The sequence below is a fragment of the Stegostoma tigrinum genome, chromosome 21, assembly GCF_030684315.1.
Source record: "Stegostoma tigrinum isolate sSteTig4 chromosome 21, sSteTig4.hap1, whole genome shotgun sequence".
NCBI classification, from domain to species: Eukaryota; Metazoa; Chordata; class Chondrichthyes; order Orectolobiformes; family Stegostomatidae; genus Stegostoma; species Stegostoma tigrinum.
The window spans coordinates 19,141,145-19,165,897 of record NC_081374.1 but is presented as its reverse complement, the minus strand read 5'-3'; the positions used below and the strand labels follow the sequence as shown (position 1 = coordinate 19,165,897).

At 40.4% G+C, this 24,753-nt stretch overlaps 2 protein-coding genes across 2 annotated transcripts in view; both read right to left on the bottom strand.

Moving 5' to 3' along the window:
• LOC125462905 (sushi, von Willebrand factor type A, EGF and pentraxin domain-containing protein 1-like) overlaps positions 1-165 on the bottom strand; it is an 81,550-nt gene extending 81,385 nt beyond the window's left edge. The window contains exon 1 of the mRNA XM_048553401.2: positions 111-165. The gene's annotated coding sequence lies outside the window, so the exon portion shown is untranslated. The remainder of the gene's footprint in view (positions 1-110) is intronic.
• A 4,245-nt stretch (positions 166-4,410) lies between these two features.
• On the bottom strand, positions 4,411-23,940 carry LOC125462677 (CUB and sushi domain-containing protein 3-like). The gene is made up of 17 exons (XM_048552905.2): positions 23,842-23,940; positions 23,196-23,269; positions 22,410-22,506; positions 21,753-21,826; positions 21,188-21,284; positions 20,524-20,597; positions 17,757-17,853; positions 15,476-15,549; positions 13,962-14,058; positions 11,979-12,052; positions 10,794-10,890; positions 10,360-10,433; positions 7,763-7,859; positions 7,096-7,169; positions 5,953-6,049; positions 5,288-5,361; positions 4,411-4,511 (listed from the first exon to the last, which is right to left on the bottom strand). Exons 2-17 carry the CDS (start codon positions 23,260-23,262, stop codon positions 4,411-4,413), a joined length of 1,365 nt encoding a protein of 454 aa, XP_048408862.2. The 5' UTR covers positions 23,263-23,269; positions 23,842-23,940.
• Between the last annotated feature and the right edge of the window lie 813 nt (positions 23,941-24,753).

The following is a 24,753-nucleotide window of genomic DNA, read 5'->3' as shown; positions in this document are numbered from 1 at the left end:
ATAATGAAGAAAATTTGGACATGAGTCATTATGACTCACTGTATGGTGACTCAATTATTTTTTCCAACATGCAACCCAGTCATGTTACAAAATATTGAAATATAACTTACGTTCACAGGATGGAAGCTCACCATCCCAACCATCAGCTGTACATTGTTGATAATCTCTGCCGATAATTTTGTATCTAAAGAAAAGAATGGTAAGCCACATGTTATCAGACATGAAAATTATCTGAAAACATGTCACTGAACTGAACATGTAGGGTTCTGAGGTTCATAAAGGAAACATCTATTCATCTATCCACAAAGCAAAACAAATCAAACTTTGGGCTAGGATCGGAGAACAATTAAATAGGAATGAAATGTTCTTGCATTTCAGTTTTAAATGCACCCCATAAAAGGACAGTACACATTCAAAACATTGGCATATATATTTGGAGTCAGCAGAATAGTGAATTCTAAGTTTAATATTTTGAAGAAACAGCACCAAAGGACGTCTGGTTTGTATCACAGATCTTCCTAGCAATAACATATTTAACAGTTCTGTGTCTGCATTAATACTTCTATCCCAACACTAACATTCCATACATTGATCACTACCAATGGTTTTGTTTAACTGGATGCTTGAAAACTGGAATGGAAGCCTCACACAGAATTAGCAAAGATTTCCGTGAAAAATGGAATTAATGTGCAGTCATCCAACACCGCCTTAAATCAAGATAATAGTACAGTGCTTCATGAAAATTATTCTGTGAGTTATGAACTGAAGACTCACCCAATGTCACAGAAAAAGGTAACATTACTTCCTACTGTCCATTTTGATGCTTTATAATATCCATTCAGAATTGAACCAGGATTTCCACAGTTTATTGCTGTACAAACAGAAAATAAAATGAGAAGAGGCAGAAATATCAGAAAAATCCAAATTCTCCATCAGCTTTTGTAATTACAGCGAACACATATTAACATGAAGATGAAATACACTACTCCACAATTACACAGTTTAACTTTGAATTTTAAATTCATTTTTCAATTTCATGGTATTACAAGTACAGGACCTTCTCTACATCTACAATCGCTCACACCAACTGGGCATTGTATTGACAAACAATTTGGAATGGCAATGGGTTGTTAGGGAGTGGCACGGTGGCAGAGCAATAAACACTGCTGCCTCACAGCATCTGGAACCTAGGTTTGTTTCCAGCATTGGGCCTTGCCAGTGTGGAGTTTGCATATTTTCCATGTCCCTGTATAGGTTTCCTCCCATAGTCCAAAGATGTGCAGGCTAGGTGGATTAGCCATGGTTTGCATGGATAGGGTGGGGTTGGGTCTGGATGGGATGGACTTTAGATGTTCAGTATAGACCTGATGGGCCAAATGATCTGCTTGCACAGTTTAGGAATTCTATGAATACAGGAATATAATGGACACATAGAATTCTATCAACAGACCTCCGTAACACCAGTTGGTGAACTGATATGAATCCCTCACCAGGTCCACAGAGAAGGCCCAATTCAAACTCAAAAGTGAGTAAAATTCTCTGGACAGAACATGATTAATTTAATGACTGGTCATTTCTCATTTCACAGCTTTAAAATACAACATTGATTAAAGCATTGAATTGGTGTTTCCTCCCATTACAAGAAATCAGAATTCCAAGCTGGAAGATGTCAAAATATTGTCAGGAAGAAAACTTGTATGATGTCAACATTGGGGGCTATGCAATAAAGAGAGTCAATCCTTTGACATTGAACAGCAAATCAGACATTTCGAGTCAGAGTAACACAGCATAGAAACAAACTCTTCGGTCCAACCAGTCCATGACAACCATAATCGTAAACTAAACAAGTCCCACCTGCTTGTGCTTAGTCCATGTCACTCCAAACATTTCTTAATCATGTATTTATCCATTCGTCTTTTACATGCTATAACTGTGCTTGAATTCACTACTTTAACTAGAAGTTCATCCCACAGGAAAAACAAGAATCTGAACACTAGCCCCTGGGGATCTCCACTATAAATCTTCCTCCAGCCTGAAGAACATTCATTACTCATGGGCTTACTCATTTACACTACACTTTTGTTTCTTGTCACTCAGACAATTGAGAATCCAAGTTGCTGCAAATCCTTTAAGTCTATGAGCTGTAAGTTGTCTTGGAGTCTGTTGCATGGTACTTTATGAACTGCCTATTAGAAATCCACCAACACCACACATCAACAGAATTTTACTCATCAATCCCCTCTGGTAACTTTGCAAATTCACAATAAGTTATTACACAATTTCCCTTTAGGAAATCTAAAGTAGCTTCTCCAATTCACCCATATTTATGCTTCTATCGATTTAGTCCTTAATTAGTGTTTCTAAATGTTTTCATCATAACCTCAATTAAATTGAAAACTGTTGTTAATCTGTAGTTGCTGCTCTTACCTTTACATATTTATCTGAACAAGAGTATGATATCTGCCATTCAGTAGTCACATTATGGAAACAGAGACTTGGGTCCAACCAGTCCACATCGAACACAATCCCATACCAAATTAACCTCACCTTCCCGATCCTGGCCCACATTCTTTCAAGCCCCTCACACTCATGTATACATCCAAGTGTCCTCCAAACTTTGCAACTGCACCTGCATCCACCATCTCCTCAGGAGGTCCACTCCACGAGTGCCAAATCCACGCAAAAAATTTGACTTATGTCCTCCACAAATCTCTCTCGTCTCGTCCTAAAAATATTACTGCAGTTCTAAAATCCGCCTTCCCAGGGAAAAAATAAGTCACTAATGCAATGCATACCCCTTACAACTTGACAAGCCTCAACAAGGTCATCCCTCAGGACCCCATACTCCAGTGAAAAGTGACAGGCCATCCAGCGTCCCTCTACAATTCATACCCTCCACACCTGGCAACATCCCAGTAAAACTCCTCTGAACCCTCCCAGCCCAACAACATCCTTCCTGTGACAGGCAACCAGGCTGGACATAACAGTTCGGAAGAGGCTCCACCAACATCCTGTCAAATTTACAAGTGACCTCCCAACCCCCACATTCAAAGGAGTGAGCAATGAAGGCAAGCATCCTCTGCCATCACGTCTGCATCTACGGCAGTGAAAAATATTATGGTCAGTGCCTTGGCAATGTCCACTCTCACTTCACTCAGTACTTTTCAAACTCTTGTACTTCACTGTCTGTAACACTCCCACTACAATTTGCCTCCTAAAGCTACTAATAGCAACATGCCATGCCCCACATTATACGTTACACAAAAAGGCCAGTGCACAAGTGGCAGGCTTTTTACCCAGCATTCCTGGCAGTGGTGAAAATCCCCTATCCAGGTCATAGGAGAGTTGGGCAGGCACAGACCAACACATCTCCAGCATGCACAGTGAAGCTTTTCTCCCCTCACCTGCAGGCAGTAAGGATGCGGGACTGAGGAAGGAGTGGCGGAGCCTGGGATGGGCCAGGAATATTTCTAAACACTTACTGAAGGCTATAAACCCCGGTTAACAACACGCAGGTCCTGTTTTTGCATTACCGGGACCGTTATCTGGGACAGGTTCTCTTGAGTTGCCACCGAAACAGTTATACATAACTTACCTTCACAGAATGGGATGTCATCATCCCACCCTTGGGCTGTACATTGTTGATAAGGTCTACCCACCAACTTGAATCTAGAAAATGAGAAACAAACCATTTGTAATGAGGAAACTGAAAGTTACTTCCACAATATTAGTGCTCTGGCCAGGTTAGAATTCCAAAGAATCAAAGAGTAATAAATCCATCAAAATAGGAATAAACTTCATTTAAGATAAGAGATGGCGCAAGGTCTGCAGATTCATGAAGGAATTCAATGCAGTTGTGATGATGATAAAATATGTTATGTTCTGACCATATATATTGATGTATCTATCTCTTCACATCTGATTTACAATGCAAAGGTCAATACTTTTGAGGAACCAGCAGTCATAAATGTCCAGTGAGAATCTCAGATAATGGATCCAGGATCATTAATATATTCAACATTTCCATCTTTATAGTCACACATCAACCCCAGCAACAACAATATAGTAACATCGTTAGTGTGCAGGATTCATCAGTTCAATGTTAAACTAGAATAGTCACTCAGGGCTTACAAATAAACCTGTTGGACTATAACATTGTCTCATGTGACTTCTGGCTTAATATATTCAGCATTTCCAGCTTTGCATTAATACAGCAATGCAGCAATAACATTGAAACATTGAAAGTGTATAGCTTTCTTTGAGGTTAATCTATTCAATACTATATTGGAGTAGTCAGAGCTCTCATCCAGAGCATGCATGAGAAATGGCTGTCTGAAACCGCTTTAATCACAGCATTAAAATAACACTGTCCGTCATCAAAATCTATTCTGTGATTTATTTACTGAATACTCACCCAAAGTCACAGTAAAAAATAACTTTATTTGCAACTGTCTCATCTAGAAACTCATAATGCCCATTCAAAATCTCTCCAGGGTGACCACAGGTTATTGCTGCATAGAGGAAAAAATGAGAAGATATAAATGTCACAAATCTAAAAGATTCCAGCAGCTTCTTTGACGTTTTATGCAATATCAAGATGAATACAATGAATGGGGTGGCACAGTGGCTCAGTGGCTAGCACTGCTACCTCATGGCGCTGGGACTCCAGCTTCAATTCCACTGTCTGTGTGGAGTTTGCACATTCTCCCTGTGACTGTGTGGGTTTCCTCCAGGTGCTCTGGTTTCCTTCCACAGCCCAAAAATGTGCAAACTGGGTAGATTGCCCATAGTGTTCAAGGATGTGTAGATTAGGTGGGTTAAGAAAGATGCTCTGATGTAGTGTGGGCTTGTTGGGCTGAAGGGCCTGTTTTCATACTTTAGGGATTCTATGAAACTGTCCACATCATTAAGAATTCAGTTTTCATTAGTCTGGCAACACAAAGGCAAGACTCTCTCTTAATCTGCTATACCTCACAATAACAAGGCATTGCCCATCTACAGAAGAACTATACGTCGAGATGCATCAGTCCCCACCTGCAATCCTAAATCAAATTGCTAGCAAACCACCCACTGAAGTCACAGGCTGGCAATGTTCCACTGTCAGCCACATCACCAGCTGTGGTAGCTCCTGATGCTATTGATCCTCCAAGGCCCAGTCAAGGGATCTCTGCTGGATCCAAAACTTGGCTATACGCCTTTAGTATACAATAATTAATTAGGTGTGTCTCAGTCATTTTGCATGGGCATGCAGATAAGTTCCTTTACAGAAAAGGGAACATTAACTTACGTTCACATGACGGAACCTCGCCATCCCAACCCTCAGCTGTACATTGTCGATATTCTCTGCCAATAATTTTGTAACTACAACAGAAATAGAGAAACCTGTTATTAGATAGGATGGTTCACTGAAAAAGGGTGCCAGTGCAGTGACATGGTAAAAAGAATCTACGTTTCAGAGTAAAACTTTATTAAACAAGCTATTTATAAAAATAATGTAAAACTGCAGAACATTCAAAATGAATGAACCGCTGTTAGAGTGTAGCTGAAAACAAAATTGCTCATTGGTTACAATACCAAGTACAAGGCACAGGAGAAACAATGGAGAATAAAACTCACTTTGCACTGACATCTGATATGATTTAAAAGTTTGGAAGATCCAGCAAACATACACACTAATTTTTATTTCATATCATGAACTTTTGACAAATGAGCTGTTGCTTCCTTGCATTAATATTCCTATTACATAAACACTGTTCCATGCCTTGATCAGTACAGTGGATTTTTTAAAGTTGTTGGTTGAATACCACAATGAAAGCCTCCCTCATCATTAACAAAAGATTTCATCAGAAAAATAATGAAGATATGTTCATTTTAAATCACCTAAATCACAATATTAAATTGATGTAGTGAATAATTAAAAATTATTCAATCATTTATATTCTGAATACTCACCCAACATCACAATAAAATGTGACATTACTTCCAACTGTCCAATTTGGTGCTTTATAATATCCATGCAGAATTATACCAGGGTTACCACAGTTTATTGCTATAAAGAAGACAAAATGTGAAAAGGTAGAACACAAAGCCCCTAAACAATTCGTCATTGCCATTGACAGATATATATCATGAAGATATAACAGCACATAATTGCAGAGAAAGACACGTTTCTGTAAATTTGGACTGCATTTTTCTAAATTACGGCATTTCAGTTGCAAGCTTTTCTCTGAATTCCAATACTTCATTGAATCTGGTCTCTGCTTGAACATCAAGAATCATGGCAAGAAATCCAAAAACAATATGGCCAGATTTAGGCCTAAGACCAGGGTTCTAAACATCAGTGGATGAACCAGTGAGAACCCCATGTCAACTCTATACGTTGGAAGTGCAATTTTATTTAAGGTCCCTCAGGCACTTAGCTGGCCAACAGGGGTATTTCATGTTATCAAAGCCAGAGGTGGTTCTGCATTGCTGGCTACACTACCAGCACCTTATGAAAATATGAATGGTGACTGCTAACTTTGTTGCTCCAAGTCCAAGGAAAGACATCTCTGTAGTATTGCTGCAGGGGAGGTGATAGCCTAGTAGTATTATCGCTAGACTATTAATCCAGAGGCCCAGATAAAATTCTGGGCACCTGGGTTCGATGATGGAATTTGAATTCAATAAAATATCTGGAATTAAGAATCTAATGATGACCATGAATCCAATGTTGGAGCAACCCATCTGGTTCATTAATGTCCTTTAGGGAAGGAAACTGCCAACCTTACTTGGTCTGCCCTACATGTGACTCCAGACCCACAGCAATGTGGCTGAATCTCAACTGCCCTCAGGGCAATTAGGGATGGGCAATAAATGCTGCCTAGCCAGTGGTGACCTCATCCTGTTAATGAATAAAGGAAAGGAAAATCACAGGAGATAAGGCCAGGTCAGCAGTCATTGGAATTGCAAAAAGTTCAAGAGACAGGAGAGCAAAATGCCTGAGTGAAGGAAACTTGAATGTCAATCAACATTACAGGTCAATTCACTGACAGAAGCTGAAACAATTGGTGCAGACAGGAACATCGCTTTATAAAACAGGCAAATCTAACTTACGTTCGCAGGACGGAACATCCCCAAGCCATCCCTCAGCTGTACATTGTCGATAATCTCTGCCCACCATCTTGTATCTAGAGAAAAAGAGAACAGAATTCATCCGTTTGTATTAATGAACTGCATGTCAATTTTGGACGTTGTACAATTTGCAGATCAGATAATAAATTAAGGTCCAGAGACCAACCTTGTATTCACTTTTATAAATAAGCATTAGACAGTAAATGGCAATGTGAGATTAGCTGACCGGAAAAATGAATTTTTAATCAAATGGTATTGCTCTGTAAATAAATCCATTGTTGATCAGACTTCACAAAATACAAATTACACGAGGAACTGATGTGCCAGCTCACCCTGGAACTAATGACAGTTGATGAACACAGCCTATAAAATTATCCAGTGTTAATCACAGTGTATGGTTCTGGGCATCACCAACACATTTAACTTACCTGTCTGTCTATACATATTCCAAACCCATGCAGTGACATCCCTGAACTTGATGCGCATAAAGACATTTTTTTAATCAAATTGCCTGCTCAGCATTGAATTGCAAGCCTGACTCATACTGACGTGGAAAATGCTTATCAGACATGTAAATGAAAAATAATATGATCACAAATAATTGAGTGATTATAGGTTATGATAGTAACCTTTCAGCAAAATTACTCACCCAACGTAACAATAAAAGGTCACTTTATTTCCAACTGTGTCATTTGAGGCTGTATAATATCCATTCAGAATTTTGCCAGGGTTACCACAGTTTAGTGCTACATAGCAATTGAAAGAAAGAAAAGGTGGAAATATCACAAACTCCAATATCTTCAACACTTCTGTCATTGCAATTACATTTCACATGTCATATCCTATGCAATGTCACAATTTCTTAATGTAGCAAATTACCTGAATTTTGGAATCCAAGTTCCATAATTTTTCAAAATGGTTAATAGAATGCAATAATTAACTCTATAGGAGTCAGCACTTGCCCAGTATCAAGATGATAATTGACATTTCTTGCCCAGCAATTGCACATTCTTATACCAGGCTCCCGAAGCAACTACTCTACTTGGAAATCATCCATGACATGACCCTCTCAAAAGGGCAACAATTAAGTTTTAAGACTGCCCTCAAAGCATCTCTGAAGAGATCAACATTACCTGTCAACTTGGGATTCCCTGGCTTGTGATTCAACAAATGGAGAAGATACATTCCGGTAAATGTTGAACATAGAAAATTTGTCAGGAACATACAGAAGTGATGGTGAGACCTTTGTGGAAGTACACAATTGCCCCAATAACTCAGCTACCCGACCATCCAAATGCCACCTGCTCTAAACTTGGCAGTGTTTGCAAACTACACATTGGACTTAATAGCAACCTCAGAACACACCGAAGCAGAATTTAAGCAAGTCACACTTGATCCACAGTGACAAACTAAGAGGGAAATGAGAGTACACCAATGTGGCCAAGTGACTTTAATTGTCTTTGCCATCTCAAAGACCACTTACTTTTGCTTCCATAGTATTCTTTGCTACACCTCAGCACCAACAACATAAAAGTCTGTTTGTGTTCTTGCTAATTCCTCTAAAATTATTACGTTCACTCAGGCGTAATCAACACGTGCTGCACTAACACAATTAATTCCATAAGATGTAGACACTGATCTTATTGGAGCACGAGATCAAATTGGAAAAGGAAAAATCAGGGAGTATATATTTAATTATATACTATGAATATTGTCTGCAAATTTCCTTCACATGTCATTTTCATCCTGAATTTTCACCTCTGAGTTACTCTAAAGTCATCCTAAAAAAATACAAACCCACATAAAAATCCTGCTCAATGCTTCAACACTAACATTTGCATGAGGGCAGATAATTAAATTCTGTAATAAAAAAAACTGATTTGTTGAATGGTTGTGTCTCAAATCATGCCTTAATTTTCTTTAACATTCACATTTTCTCTATTCCAGATAGAGCTCCAAGATGGACAAATATTGCAAGGAAGAAAACATGGAATTGAATCAAAACTCCAATACTATAAGACCATAAGACATAGGAGTGGAAGTAAGGCCATTCAAGTCCACTCCGTCATTTAAATCATGGCTGATGGGCATTTCAACTCCACTTCCCTGCACTCTCCCCGTAGCCCTTAATTCCTTTCGAGATCAAGAATTTATCAATCTCTGCCTTGAAAACATTTAACGTCCTGGCCTCCACTGCGCTCCGTGGCAATGAATTCCACAGGCCCACCACTCTCTGGCTCAAGAAATGTCTCCTCATTTCCGTTTTAAATCTACCCCCTCTAATTCTAAGGCTGTGCCCTCGGGTCCTAGTCTCCCCGCCTAACAGAAACAACTTGCCAGCGTCCACACTTTCTAAGCCATGCATTATCTTGTAAGTTTCCATCAGATCTCCCGTCAACCTTTTAAACTCTAATGAATACAATCCAAGGATCCTCAGCTGTTCATCGTATGTTAGGCCTACCATTCCAGGGATCATCTGTGTGAATGTCCGCTGGACACGCTCCAGTGCCAGTATGTCCTTCCTGAGGTGTGGGGCCCAAAAGTGGACACAGTATTCTAAATGGGGCCTAACTAGATTTTTATAAAGTCTCAGAAGCACATCACTGCTTTTATATTCCAACCCACTTGAGATAAATGATAACATTACATTTGCTTTCTCAATCACAGACTCAACCTGCAAGTTAACCTTCAGAGAATCCTGGACTACACTCCCAGATCCCTTTGTACTTCAGCTTTATGAATTTTCTCAGCGTTTAGAAAATAGTCCACGCCTGTATTCTTTTTGTTCCAAAGTGCAAGACCTCGCATTAGCTCACGTTGAATTTCATCAGCCATTTCCTGGGCACTCTCCTAAACTGTCTAAATCTTTCTGCAGCCTCCCCACCTCCTCAGTACTACCTGCCAGTCCACCTAATTTTGTTTCATCAGCAAACTTTGCAGAATGCCCCCAGTCCCTTCATCCAGATCATTAATATATAAAGTGAACGGCTGCGGCCCCAACGCTGAACCCTGCGGGACACCACTTGTCACCAGTTGCCATTCCAAAAAAGAGCCTTTTATCCCAACTCTCTGCCTTCTATCAGACAGCCAATCCTCAATCCATGCCAGTAGCTCAGCTCGAACCCCATGGGCCCTCACATTACTCATGAAAGTGAATAACTACAACAGTACAGTACTGACTATATCTCAGTCATTTGACAGAGAAGATTAGTTTGTTACCTAAACAAAAAATGAAACGGAACTTACGTTCACAAGATGGAACTTCACCATCCCAACCGTTGGGTGTACATTCCCGATAACTGTTTCCAAGCATTGTATATCTAGAATTTTAACAAATCACCTGTTATCAGACTCATCAGGATAGCTGGCAAAATATTACAGGCATGAATTACAAGGTCCAAAGAAGAAAAGACTTTAATCCAAAAAAATCAAGCAGTCGCTAAAAAGGCAAGCATTTTAACAATACTCTCTGGTGTCAAATGCTTGCCAAGGCACTTCACACGTTAAATTCCCTTCCATAACTAAGTCAGTCAAACAATGAAAGAATCAGGCTTACTGTGATAACATGAAGACATGTGTTCAAACATGTCGAGTACAAGAGATGGACAGACATCTGAAGTATTTTCATGACCACATTGAAATAACATGGTTCATCAACAATTTGTATACTGAACACTCACCCAATATCACAATGAAAAGTAACTTTGTTTCCAACTGTCTTATTTGGTGCATTATAATATCCATTCAATATCTTGCCAGGGTTACCACAGGTTATTGCTGCACACAAAATAAAATGAGAGCAGAACAGAAATGTAACAAACTTCCTACAACTTCTTTCATTTCAGTTCACAGATACAAAGCATGAAGGTGAATAACCACAACAAAACCTGTTCACTATGCCAAGTTACTCTAATTCAGTACAACTTCCGCTCAGTCCACAATCCCACAAAACAACAGGTCCATTTGCTTCAATAGCTCTAGTATTGACCCGCATCAACCTTAATTTACTAACTAAATGGTGACAGACAAGCAGACATGGAGGAGCTGAGATATTCATGTGTCTATGAGCCGTAGCCACTAAAAGATTATGTAAAGTTACAAAATGTATTCAAAATTTTTCATTCAATAGTTTTCATCATTGCAAGGGCATAAGATCACATTAATGAGGAAATATCTTCTAAGATTCTTACCCTTCTCAATGATCACTTATTTCCTCTTTGACAGAATTACTGGTCTTCCCTCAATGGTACCGACACTAAATCCAGTTTTTACTTTCGTTGCCTCAATAAAGCCCATTATTTTCACTCAAATATCAATTAATGCAACTTTCCATTTGATAACAATAAAGCAATTAACTCAGTGGCGTAAAGTCTAGTAGGATCTTTGAGCAAGTATGGAAGAAAAAGAAAACAGTAGAAAAATTGACTACACTCTGCCTTTGGCTTCCATTTGCTTCCCATGAGTTCCCCAAGTCCAAATGCCGATCAACTTAAGCTCCACTAATATTAGCAGCTTCTAACTTCTCATTGCACACTATGACTCTACTCTTTACTCCAACACTATCTGCGGACCTAGGGCTAGGGCAGAAGAGTAATGACCTCACAAGGAGAAGGCTTTATTTGCCAAATGGTCATTTCTCATTTCACACACTATGTACTTTAATATGCAATGTTAAATAAAGCTTTGAGTTGATGTTTTCTCCCATTCAAAGGCATCAGAATTCCAAGTGACAGGATACCAAACAACTGAAGGGAAGACTGTGTCAATGCCAACTAATACTACAAATCAATTCACTGGAAGTGTATCAATCAATTTGAACTTACCAGTAAATTAGTTGCTTTGCAAAACAAGGAAACATAACTTACGTTCACAGGATGGGACATCACCATCCCAACCTTCAGCTGTACATTGCCGATAATTTCTACCCACCATCTTGTATCTAGATAAAGAGAAGCAAACCACATGTATCAATAAACTGGAGGGCACTTGGGCGATATTTGTTCACTGACTAGATTAAAAGGTCCAAAGACAAATAAATCTATTTACATAGCATTAAATTTCAAAACATCTTAAAAATGGCACAGTGGCTTAGTGGTTAGCACTGTTGCCTCACAGCACCAGGGATCTGGGTTCAATTCCACCTTTGTGGAGTTTGCACATTCTCCCTGGGTCTGCATGAGTTTCCTATGTTCTTGTTTCCTCCCATAGTCTAAAGATACACAGGCTAGGTGGATTGGCCATGCTAAAATGCCCCTAGTGTTCAGGGATGTGTAGATTAGGTGGGTTATAGGGGTATAGGTTTGGGTGGGATGCTCTGAAGGTTGGTGTGGACTCGTTGGGCCGAAGGGCCTATTTCCACACTGTTGGGATTCTATGAAAAAATGAGACTAGGTCTGCAGATTAATGAAAGAATAAAATACAATTATCTTTTAAAATATAAAGGGCTGATCAGACTCCATATAAATTACAGTGTCGAATAGAAATATTGATGCAACTTGCTAACTTTAGAGTTGATTTACTAATCCAAACAGTTGAGAAACCAGTAGACTCAAATGTCTGTTGTTGATCTCAGATTATGGGTCCAGGAACCACTAATACATTCAGCATTTCCAACTGTTCATTATTATTCCAATATAAGCTCTAATGTCACTGATTTTAATCAGTATAGTGATTATTTTAAAAATTCTCAGTTCAACAATAAATTGGAATATTCAATCACAGCTCACATGCAAAGCTATTGTCAGAAATATCATGTAAAAGTGATGTCAATAGACAATGGACAATAGGTGCAGGAGTAGGCTATTCGGCTCTTCGAGCCAGCACCATCATTCATTATGATCATGGCTGGTCATCCACAATCAGTATCCTGTTCCTGCCTTATCCCCATAACCCTAGCTTCCACTATCTTTAAGAGCGCTATCTATCTCTTTCTTGAAATTATCCAGAGAGTTAGCCTCCACTGCCTTCTGGGGCAGAGCATTCCATATATCCACCACTCTCTGGGTGAAGAAGTTTCTCCTCAACTCTGTTCTAAATGGCCTACCTCTTATTTTTAAACTGTGCCCCCTGTTTCTGGACTCCCCCATCAACGGAAACATACTTCCTGCCTCCAGATTGTCCAATCCCTTAATAATCTTATATGCCTCAATCAGATCCCCTCTCATCCTCCTAAACTCAAATGTATACAAGCCCAGTCGCTCCAATCTTTCAACATATGATAGTCCTGCCATTCCAGGAATTGACCTTGTGAACCTATGCTGCACTCCCTCAATAGCCAGAACGTCCTTTCTCAAATTTGGAGACCAAAACTGCACACAATACTCCAGGTGCGGTCTCACCAGGGCCCTGTACAGCTGCAGAAGGACCTCTTTGCTCCTATACACAATTCCTCTTGTTATGAAGGCCAGCATGCCATTAGCATTCTTCACTGCCTGCTGAACCTGCATGTTTGCTTTCATTGACTGATGTACAAGAACACCCAGATCTCGTTGAACTTCCCCTTTACCTAACTTGACTCCATTTAGATAGTAATCTGCATTCCTGTTCTTGCCAAAGTGGATAATCATTTTCATAACATCTTTCTCACATTTCACCCTGCCACCCAGCTTGTCATCAGCAAATTTACTAATATTACTTTTAATGCCTTCATCTATATCATTAATGTATATTGTAAATAGCTGCGGTCCCAGCATTGAACCTTGTGGAACACCACTGGTCACTGCCTGCCATTCCGAAAGGGACCCGTTTATCACTACTCTTTGCTTCAGACCGAATTTCTCGTAATCATAGCATTAAAATATCAGACTTTCACCAAAATTGTTTCAATAATTTATTGACTGAATACTCACCCAAAGTCACAATAAAAGAACATTTTATTTCCAACTGTCTCATTTGGTTTCGTATAATATCCATTCAGAATCTCCCCAGGGTTTCCACAGGTTATTGCTGCACAGAAAATACAATTAGATAAGCTAGAAACAAAATTCTGAACTTTACGTTAGCAATTTCCACTGAAATATTTAAGACAAATGTGAATAGCACAGTGAAATTGACAACAATATCAGGTTATCCCAAATTTGGAGTTCAGTTTTCAGAGGTACGACAAAACAAAATCAATTTTCTTGATCTATAAAACTTCAGAATAAGATGCTGCTGCCTGTTTGCAACATCACTATGAATGAACCTGCACCAATCCACAGCAGCAATTCAACATCATACATAATTGGTATTCATGTTCTCAAATCACTGAAAAGCAGCATGACATTGCTAGCAGTATGTCTATGACTGGTGGCTGCTGCCATTTATGCCCCAGGATACCAAAAAGGACCTCCACTGAATCCTAGTGAATCAGTGATATGAATGGGGGTTGGGACAGTGAGGAGTAAAGTCAGTCACTAGAGAACTGCGTGCAGCAAGTCACAAGGAAGGGCATTAAAATGGCTTTCAACACTGCCCCCCTTCCTTACAGTGGGTCCTATGATTGGGTACTGAGTGACAGACAATGACAGAACACCATGATAAGGCTGCAGTATTTTGTGAGCTGCCTCAGGAGTCATGGGAGAGCCACACACGTTCCATTCAATTGATGAGGCGTAACTAACCTCTAATGGGAAACAAAGAAACATAAACTGCTGGAAAATCTCAACGTGATTGGCAGTATTTATGAAGAGAAATCAGTCAATGCCTCAGGTCCAGTAACTCTTCTTCAGATTGGGAATGGGCACAGGGATAATTACTCTCAAGTGGTTCAATGGCCATCTGATAGACTTTTGCTTTGAAATTCACCATCCACAGTAGAGCCCACTCTTCGGGTCAGATGAATGAAATCCTCCAATCCCACCATTGAGAATCCCTGGGACTGGGAATCCAGACAAAGCCAACAGCAATCCACCCACAGCAAGCCTCAAATCAGGCTGACACTAGACAAAGGAGTAACAAGCATAATTCCACACATTGCATCATTTGCTGATAGTTTAATTTCCATGGGCCCAGATTGCTAAATCCAAGCTGCAACTAAAATGAGTACCTCCTAAACATTCCATCATCCACTGAAACTGAGTCCTTTGCTCCAAGCTAACATGATGCAGAGGTAGAAAAATATATTCTTCTGGAAGGAGTAGGAATGATTTGATAACTGGTCATTTCTCATGACACCTGCAATTTTATTTCCAAATGCAACGTGAGTCAAAAACCAAAAAAAAAATTTCTCCCATTCAAAGAAGGAATTGCAAGTGTGAGGATTTCAAATTAGCATAAGGCAGAAAATTTGGACACGAGCCATGATTACTCGTTGTATGTGACTCAAGTCATTTTTTCAGACATGCAACTCAATCACTTTACAAAATATTGAAATATAACTCACGTTCACAGGATGGAACCTCACCATCCCAACCATCAGAGGTACACTGTTGATAATCTCTGCCAACAATTTGGTATCTGGAAAAGAATGGTAAGCCACCTGTTATCAGACATGAAGATTAACTGAGAAAATATGTCACAGCAAATGTAGGAGGTGAGTGGCTGATAAATGAAAAATCTACTCAACTGTCAATAAAGAAGAATGAATCAAACGTTGCACTGGAGTAGCAGAACAGCAAAATAGGAATCAAATGCTAGATAACAAAGTGTGGAGCTGGATGAACACAGCAGGCCAAGCAGCATCTCAAGAGCACAAAAGCTGACATTTCGGGCTAGACCCTTCATCAGAGAGACCCTTCTCTGATGAAGGGTCTAGGCCCGAAACGTCAGCTTTTGTGATCCTGAGATGCTGCTTGGCCTGCTGTGTTCATCCAGCTCCACACTTTGTTATCTTGGATTCTGCAGCATCTGCAGTTCCCATTATCAAGGAATCAAATGCTTTTGCATTTCAGTTTTAAAAGCACCCCATAAAAGTACAGCACACATTCAAAACATTGGCACATAAAATTCATAGTCACGCTGCCTTCAAATATAAGTTAAAAATATTGTAGAAACAGCACAAAGGCACTATAACCCACCTCTTCCTCTGCTACATCGATGACTGTTTCAGCACTGCCTCGTGCTCCCATGGGGAGCTTGACCAGTTCATCAACTTTACCAACGCCTTTCACCCCAATCTCAAATTCACCTGGACCATCTCCAACACGTACCCCTCCTTCCTGGATCTCTCTGTCTCCATCTTTGGTGACAGCCTCGAAACTGACATCTATTTCAAACCCACCAACTCCCACAGTTATCTAGGCCACACCTCCTCTCACCCACTTTCCTGCAAGAATATGATCCCCTCATCCCAATTCCTCTGCCTCTGCCACGTCTGGTCCCAAAATGGGGCGTTCCACGCCTGCATATCCCAAATGTCCGCCTATTTCAAGGACCGCAACATTCCCCCCTCCTTGGTTAAAAATGCTCTCGCCTTCATCTCGTGTTTCCCATATCTCTGCCCTCACATCCACTCCCTGCAACAAAACAAAGACAGCATTCCCCCTTGTCCTCTCATATCACCCCACCAACCTCCGTATCCAACGTATCATGCTCCGCCACCTACAATCTGACCCCACAATCAAAGATATATTTCCCTTCCCACACCATCTGACTTTTGTAGGCACAGCTCTCTTGGCAACCCGTTCGACTGCTCCTCACTCCCCACTAGCCCCACGACCCTTAGCATCCTTCCCAGCAACCATAGGAAGAGCTACACCTTCCCCCTTGCCTCCATTTAAAGCACCAAACAAACCTTCTACATTAGACAGAGGTTCACCTGCACATCCGTCAATGTGATCTATTGCATCTGCTGCTCCTGATGTGACTTCCTCTACATTATTGAGACCAAGCAGAGTCTCGTGGACCATTTTGTAGACAATCTGTGTTCAGATCGTGACAAACGACAACACCATCCAGTGGCAAAACATTTTATTTCGCTCCCCCCCACTCCCTGGGTGACACATCCATCCTGGGCCTCTTCTAGTGTCACAATGACACCACCCTCAAACTGGAGGAGCAGCACCTCATATTCAGCCTCAGGAGCCTACAGCCCAATGGCAGTTTCAAAATGTAGTTTCAAAATCTCCTCATCCCATGACCAACCCTCCCTCTCATCCCCGCCTCCTTGACCTGACACAATCTGTCCATCTTCTCTCACACCTATCCGCCACTCCCACCTCACTGGCCAATCCCGACCACTGCCTACATGAACTGACCTATCACCATTCCATTTACCTTCCCCAGCCCCACCCCTCCTCTCTATTTATTTCTCCCTTCTCCCTCCCCATTTCTGAATACAGGTCCCGATGTGAAACATCAGCTTTCCCGCTTGTCTGATGCTGCCTGGCCTGTATGTTCATCCAGCTCCATGCCGTGTTATCACCAAGGGGCATCTGGTTTGTATCTCAGCATGTGGGTCTTCCACCAGTAACACATTTAACAGTTCTATTTTTGCATTCATTTTCCTATTACAACACTAACGTTCCCCACCCTGATCATTACCAATGGTTTTGTTTAACTGGTTCATTGACCACTAGAACGGAAGCCTCACTCAGAGACAATATGAAGCATATCCATGACAAAAGGATTGAACACGAGGTCATCCAACACTGTCTTAATCATTTCTTTATCATACTACTGCATTTCACTAAAATTTTTCAGTGAGTTATGAACTGAAGACTCACCCAATGTCACAATAGAAGGTAACATTACTTCCAACAGTCCATTTTGATGCTTTATAATATCCATTCAGAATTGAACCAGGGTTTCCACAGTTTATTGCTAAACAGAAAATAAAATGATAAGCAGCAAAAATTTCAGAAAAATCTAAATTCCCCATCAGACTTCTTCACTGTAATTAGCCCATCTCTAACAATTGCACTGATTACTATGTTATCTTAGTATTGAAATTCATTATCTAATTTTATGGTATTATAAATACAGGATCTTCTCTACACCCACAGTGCCTCATACCACCAGGTCACTAAATGGACCAAAACAATCCTCAACAGAAATTCAAGAGCATAATGGTCTGATTTCATTCTATCAACAGAATCTGTTGGTGAACCACTTCCATGGAGAAGGCCCAATTTGATATGTGCCCCTTGGTCAACTTGGGCCTTCCATGTAACCAAAGTCTCATGCGTGGAAAATGCCCTGTCCATCAGCTGCTGGACACTGGGTGGCAGTTATCCATCACCAGCAACTCTACCAGGAACAATGTTCCAATGCCCAGCCTGAGTATCGATGCTGACTTACAGAGCTCAGGTGTCTGGAGTAGGGAGGGATCACTGGAGAAGATTTGATAATAATGCCCACAAGCATGTCCACACTCTGTTTGGATCCATTAAATTCCAGTGAATGTCAGCTATCCATCTACTCACTAAATGTTTAAGATTAGCAGCCACGGAGGACAAAAGATATTTAACAGGCCGTTTACAAAAATTCCTGAAAATTTGAAGACATTCCAGCTCTTCTCTACACACCCTTATCATGGCAGTGGATGATGTATCGCATGAGGTTTATAAGTCTGAACACTGTGTGTGGCTATTCATTATCCTACTGCTGCCATTTCATTGGTCAGTGTGAAAGCCCACTTAACACAGCATCTCGACAGTGATCAACACTCCCTCTCCAATATGCCCGCTTCAGGTGAGTCAGGTCCCAAGTAGGATTTTGGGCTCAGGCCTCTGGTGGATGTTTGTCTGGTCTGCTGAGGGGCATCAGGCCAACGCTGATGCTTTTTGGGTATATGGTAGGGAGGCAATCTCAGTTTGGTTCAGAGAAAGGCTTTTGAATTGAGGGCAGTGTTCTCGCCAGCTGAGTTCAGGAGATGTCAGGCTAGGCAACGGACGCAAAAGGTGGTGGCATTGGCTCCAGGGTGTCACGTCTGACAATGTCAGGCTGAGGTGGGGGTGTGGGTGAAAAATCGGGTCCAAAAAGGGAGTGGGTGTCATGAATCCTGAGGGTGACACATACTTTTGAAATCGCTCACCTTAGGGAAAAGACTCATGCTATTCACCTTATCCGTTCCCCTCGTGAATTTATAAACTTCTATAAGGTCACCTTTAAACTTACTGTGCTCAAGAGTAAAATGTCCCAACCTATCCTCATAACTCAAATCCTGCATTCTCAGGCAGCATGGTCGCTCAATGGTTAGCACTGCTGCCTCAGAGTACGAGGAACTCAGGTTCAAATTCAGCTTGGGTACTGGACAATTTAGCATAGCCAATCCATCTAACACACACATCTTTGGACTGTGGGAGAAAGCCAGAGTACCCAGAGGAAACTCACAAGCGAATGTGCAAACTCCACACAGTCACCCGAGGCTGGAACCGAACCCGGGTCCCTGGCGCTGTGAGACAGCAGTGCTAACCAGCAGTGCACATAGCATCACACAGAAACACACACTTAGTCCATGCCAAACAATCCCAAACAAAACTAGTCCCACCCAACTGCTCCTGGTCTACATCGCTACAAGCCCCTCCCACACATGTGCTAATTTAAGTGTCTTCCAAATGTTGGAACTCCACCTGTATCCACTACATCCTCAGGAAGTCTACTCCAGAATGCAAACCATCCCTGTTCAAAACATTTTCCCCTCATATCCTGCCGAAATGTCTCTCCTCCCACCCTAAAAATATGTCCCCCAGTTCAGAAATCCCCATCTCATAGAAAAGGCACCCACCATTAACCACATCCATACACCTCATGATTCTACAAACCCACGCAAGGTCACTTTTCAGCCTCACACACTTTAGCAAAAAAGTCCCAGTCCATTCAGCAAACCCCAAAACTCAAATGCCTCACATCCGGCAATATCCCAGAAAATCTTCTGACCTAGCCCAACATCCTTCCTATAACAGAGCAACCAGAACTGGTCACAGGACTCCAAAAGAGGCGTTATCAACATCCCTCACACTCAAAGGGCTGAAGGTAAGCGTCCTCTGGCACCACCTCCGCATCTACAGAAGTCTGAAAAATTATGGTCAGTGCCAGGGCAATTTCCACTCTCACTTCCCTCAGTATCTGTCGAACTCTTGTACTTCACTGCCCTTCTCAAATTCCCACTACAATTTGCCCCCTAAATTTTTGGTAGCAACACGCCCTGCCCCACACTCCATGTTACACCAACGTCCCATGTGCAAGTGGCAGGCTCTTTACCCACCATCCCAGATGGTGGTGGAAGTCCCCAGTCCAGATCACAGGAGAGCAGTGCGCAGTCACAGTACAATCCCGGCGCCTTCAGCATGCGCAGTGATTGTGCAGATGTTGAGGATTTGGGACTGAGGAGAGTGTGTCAGAGCCTTGGGTGGAGGGAGGGAGTGGTGGATCAGAAACGGTTCTATACACTTATGAAAGGAACATCGGCTAACAACCTGCAGATCTCATTTTATCGCACTGGGACAAGGTTCTTGTGAGTTGCTGACAAAACAGTGAAACGTAACTTACGTTCACAGGATGGGACATCACCATCCCAACCGTCAGCTGTACAATGTCGATAGCCTCTACCCACCATCTCATATCTAGAAAATGAGAAACAATCCATTTGTAAGTAGGAATCTGAAGGTTACTTTCACAACATTAGTGCTCTGAATACCAAAGGATCAATGAGTAACAAGTCCATCAAAACAGGAATAAACTTCATTAAAGATAAAAGATAGTACTAGGTCCGCAGATTCATGAAGGAATTTAATATAGTTGTGTTGGTACAAAAAAAAGTGTGCTCTGACCATATATAAATTATATTGATATCTCTATCTCTCCTCACAGCAGATTTATATTACAATCGTCAGCATTTATGAGGAACCAGCAGACACAAATGTCCAGTATCTATTTCAGATAATGAATTCATGGATCACTAATATGTTAAACATTTCCCTCTTTGCAATCCCAGCAACAACAAAATAGAAACTTCATTAGTGTGTAGATTTCTTTTAAGATTTGTCACCTCAATGCTAAACTAGAAGTCAATTAGAACTTTGATGCTGAGCCATTATCAGAAATGTTACACATGACAGAAAGACAATCTGTCTGAAGTTGTCGTAATCACAGCATTATAAACAAACTGCCCAACACCAAAATCTATTCAGTAGTTTAGTTACTGAATACTCACCCAAAGTCACAAGAAAATATAACTTTATTTGGAAATGTCTCATTTAGAGGCTGATAATGCCCATTTGGAATCTCTCCAGGGTGACCACAGGTTATTGCTGCACAGAAAATACATGATGGAATTGAAATGTTACAAAATGCCAGACTTCAGCAGTTTCATGCATATAATACACAACATGTAGATGAATTCAATGAAACTCCCCACATCATCAAGAAGTCAGTTTTCATTATTCTATCAACAAAGGCAAGAATTATTCTGCTATATCTTATCATACCAGGGCACCGTCCATCTACAGAAGAACTGTACATTGACTTGCATCAGTCTTCACTTGCAGTCCTAAATGCTATCAAACTACCCATCGAAGCCACAGGCTGGCAGTGTTCCACATCACCAGGTGTGGTATCTTCTGAGCTTGTTGATCCTCCAAGGCCCAGTCCAGGAATCTCTGCTGGATCCAAAACTTCGCTATATGCCCATAATTTAAAATAATTAATTGGACGTATCTCAATCATTTTGCATGGACATGCAGATAAGTTACTTCACAGAAAAGGGAACAATAACTTACGTTCACATGATGGAACTTCGCCATCCCAACCCTCAGCTGTACATTGTCGATATTCTCTGCCGATAATTTTATATCTATAACAGAAACAGAGCCACCTGTTATCAGACATGATTATTCATTGAAAAAGTGTGCCAGTGCACTGACAACATAAAAAAGTCTATGTTTCACAGAGTAAAAATTTATTAAACAAACCATTTATAAATATAACATTACAGAACATTCAAATTGAAATGCAGTTACAGTGCAGCCTGGACTAAGCATGCACAATGGTCACAATATCAAGTACAGGATACAGGAGAAACATGTAGAATAAAGTTCACTTTTGCCTGGATATCTAATACAATTTAAAAATTTTGAAAATCCAACAAACATGAACACCACTGTTTATCTCAGATTATGGATTTTGTTGAATGAACTGTTTCATTTTTGCACTGATAGTCCTATTACACAATTACTGTACTGTGCCTTGATCAATATAATGGATTATTGATTTTATATTGCCAGTTGAATACTAAAATGAAAGACTACCTGATTGTTAATACAAAGGGCTTTCATCAGAAAAATGAAGAACGTGTAATCATTTGAAATAATCTAAAACACAATATTAATGTAGTCAACAATTAAAAATATTTATTCATTTGTATTCTGAGTACTCACCCAATATCACAATAAAAGGTAACATTACTTCCAACAGTCCAATTTGGTGCTTTATAAAATCCATTCGGAAGTGAACCAGGGTTACCACAGTTTATTGCTATGAAGGAAACAAAATATGAAAAGGTGGAATTATTGCAAGAACCCAGAGCCCCTAACAAGTTGTCATTGTCATTCTAAGACATTGTATATGGATGTGGAGCATGATAAGTTTCTGTAAATTTGGAATTCATTTTTCTAAATTATGGCATTTGAAATGCAAGGTTTTCTCTAAGTTCCAATACTTCACTTAAATTGGCTTCTCTACTGAGCCTTATCAGTCATGACAAGAAGTCCAATAACAACATGGCCTGATTTAGTCCTAGGAATGAGGTCCTCAACATCAGTGGATGAACCAGAGGGAACCGAAATAACATCCATATGTCGAAAGCCCACTTTGACTTAACAGCCCTCAGGCACTTAGGTGGCCAGTGTGGGCCCTTCATGAAATCAAAGCCAGGGTGGCTCTCCACAGCTAGCTATCAGCACCTCATGGGAATATGAACGGTGACTGCTGATTTTATTGCTTCAAGTTCCAGGAAAGGCATCTGTGCAGTATCGCAAACACAGGAGACAGGGCCATGCTAGGGGCCACTGGAAATACAAGAAGTGCAAGCGAGAGGACTGCAAAATGCTGGAGCTAAGAAAACTTGGATGTCTGCCAACTTTACAGAACAATTCATTGACAGCAATTCACTCTATTGGTACAGACAAAAACATCACTTTTCAAAAGAGGGGAATCTAACTTACGTTCACAGGATGGAACATCCCCAAGCCATCCCTCAGCTGTACATTGTTGATAATCTCTGCCCACCATCTTGTAACTAAGGAAAAAAGAAGAGAATTAATCCAAAGGATTAATGACCTGAATGTTAATTTAGAAAGTTATACAATTTGCAGACCAAGTAAAAACCATGTTCCAGACAGAAACCATGTACTCATCTATCAACAGATGTTAGAGAGCAAACAGCAATGTGAGCTAAAAATGATGCTTATCGGACTTCATATAAAAAAGAATTTACAGGAGGAATATGATGTACCAGTGCACCATGGAATTAATTGCAATGTAAGGTAAGTATTTTGAAGGACACATCAGATAAAATCATCCAGTGTTGATCTCAATGATTGGGTTTAGACATCTCCAATATATTTAACATTTCTGTCTGTAGATATTTCTAACTCATGCAGTAATACCCCAGATCCACATGTGCATAAAGACTTTTTAAAACAAAATGCCTGCTCATCGCTGAAATGGAGCATGACTCATACTCGCACAGAAAACACTTACCAGAAATGCAAATGAGAAACAAGATTATCTCAAATAATATCGCAATTAGAGATTCTGATAGCAACCTTTCAGCAAAATTAATCATCAAGTCATGGAGCAAATACTCACCCAATGTCACAATAAAAGGTTACTTTATTTCCAACTGTGTCATTTGATACCAAATAATATCCATTTAGAACTTCGCTAGGGTAACCACAGTCTATTGCTACACAGAAATGGAAAAGATGAAATTGTAGAAATTTCACAAAACTCTAACATCTTCAACAGTTCTGTCATTGCAGTTACATGTAGAACATGAAAGACACTATGCAATGACACAATTGGTTAGTGTAACAAATTACTTGAACTTTGGAACTCGATTTCCATAATTTTTCAACATCGTTAATACAATGCAGTATTTTAGCCAATGGGAGTTCGAACTTGCCCAGGATCGAGGTGATAATCACACAAAAGCAAATCATTCTTGTATGAGATTCCAGAAGCAACTGCTCTCCTTGGGAATCATTCATAACAGGCGTTGTTCAGGTGAAGTACAAACATGTTTTAAGATTGTCCTCAAAGTCCCTCTGGAGGGATGAATATAATACATCAACTCCTGCGAGTACCTAGCTTGTGACCCAAAAACCGGAGAAGATTAATTTGGGTAAGCATTGAACATAGAAAATCTCCGTCAGGTTCACACAGAGGTGATGTTGAGACTTCTTGTGAAAGTGCACAATGCCACCAACAACTCATTTACCTGACCATCCAAACACCACCTGCTCCAAATGTGGCAGAGTTTACAAATTAATTGGATTGAATAGTAATCTCAGAACCCACCAAACCAGAATATAAGCAATCAAATTTCATCCTCAGGGACTAAGAGTGAAATGACAGAACACTGAATTGAGAGAGTGAATTTAGTATCTTTGCTACCTCAAAGTTCATTTACTTTGGCTTCCATAGCATTCTGTTTGCCACTTCAGCACCAATACCACAGAAGTCCATCTGTGTTTTTGCCAACTCCTCTAAATTATTACT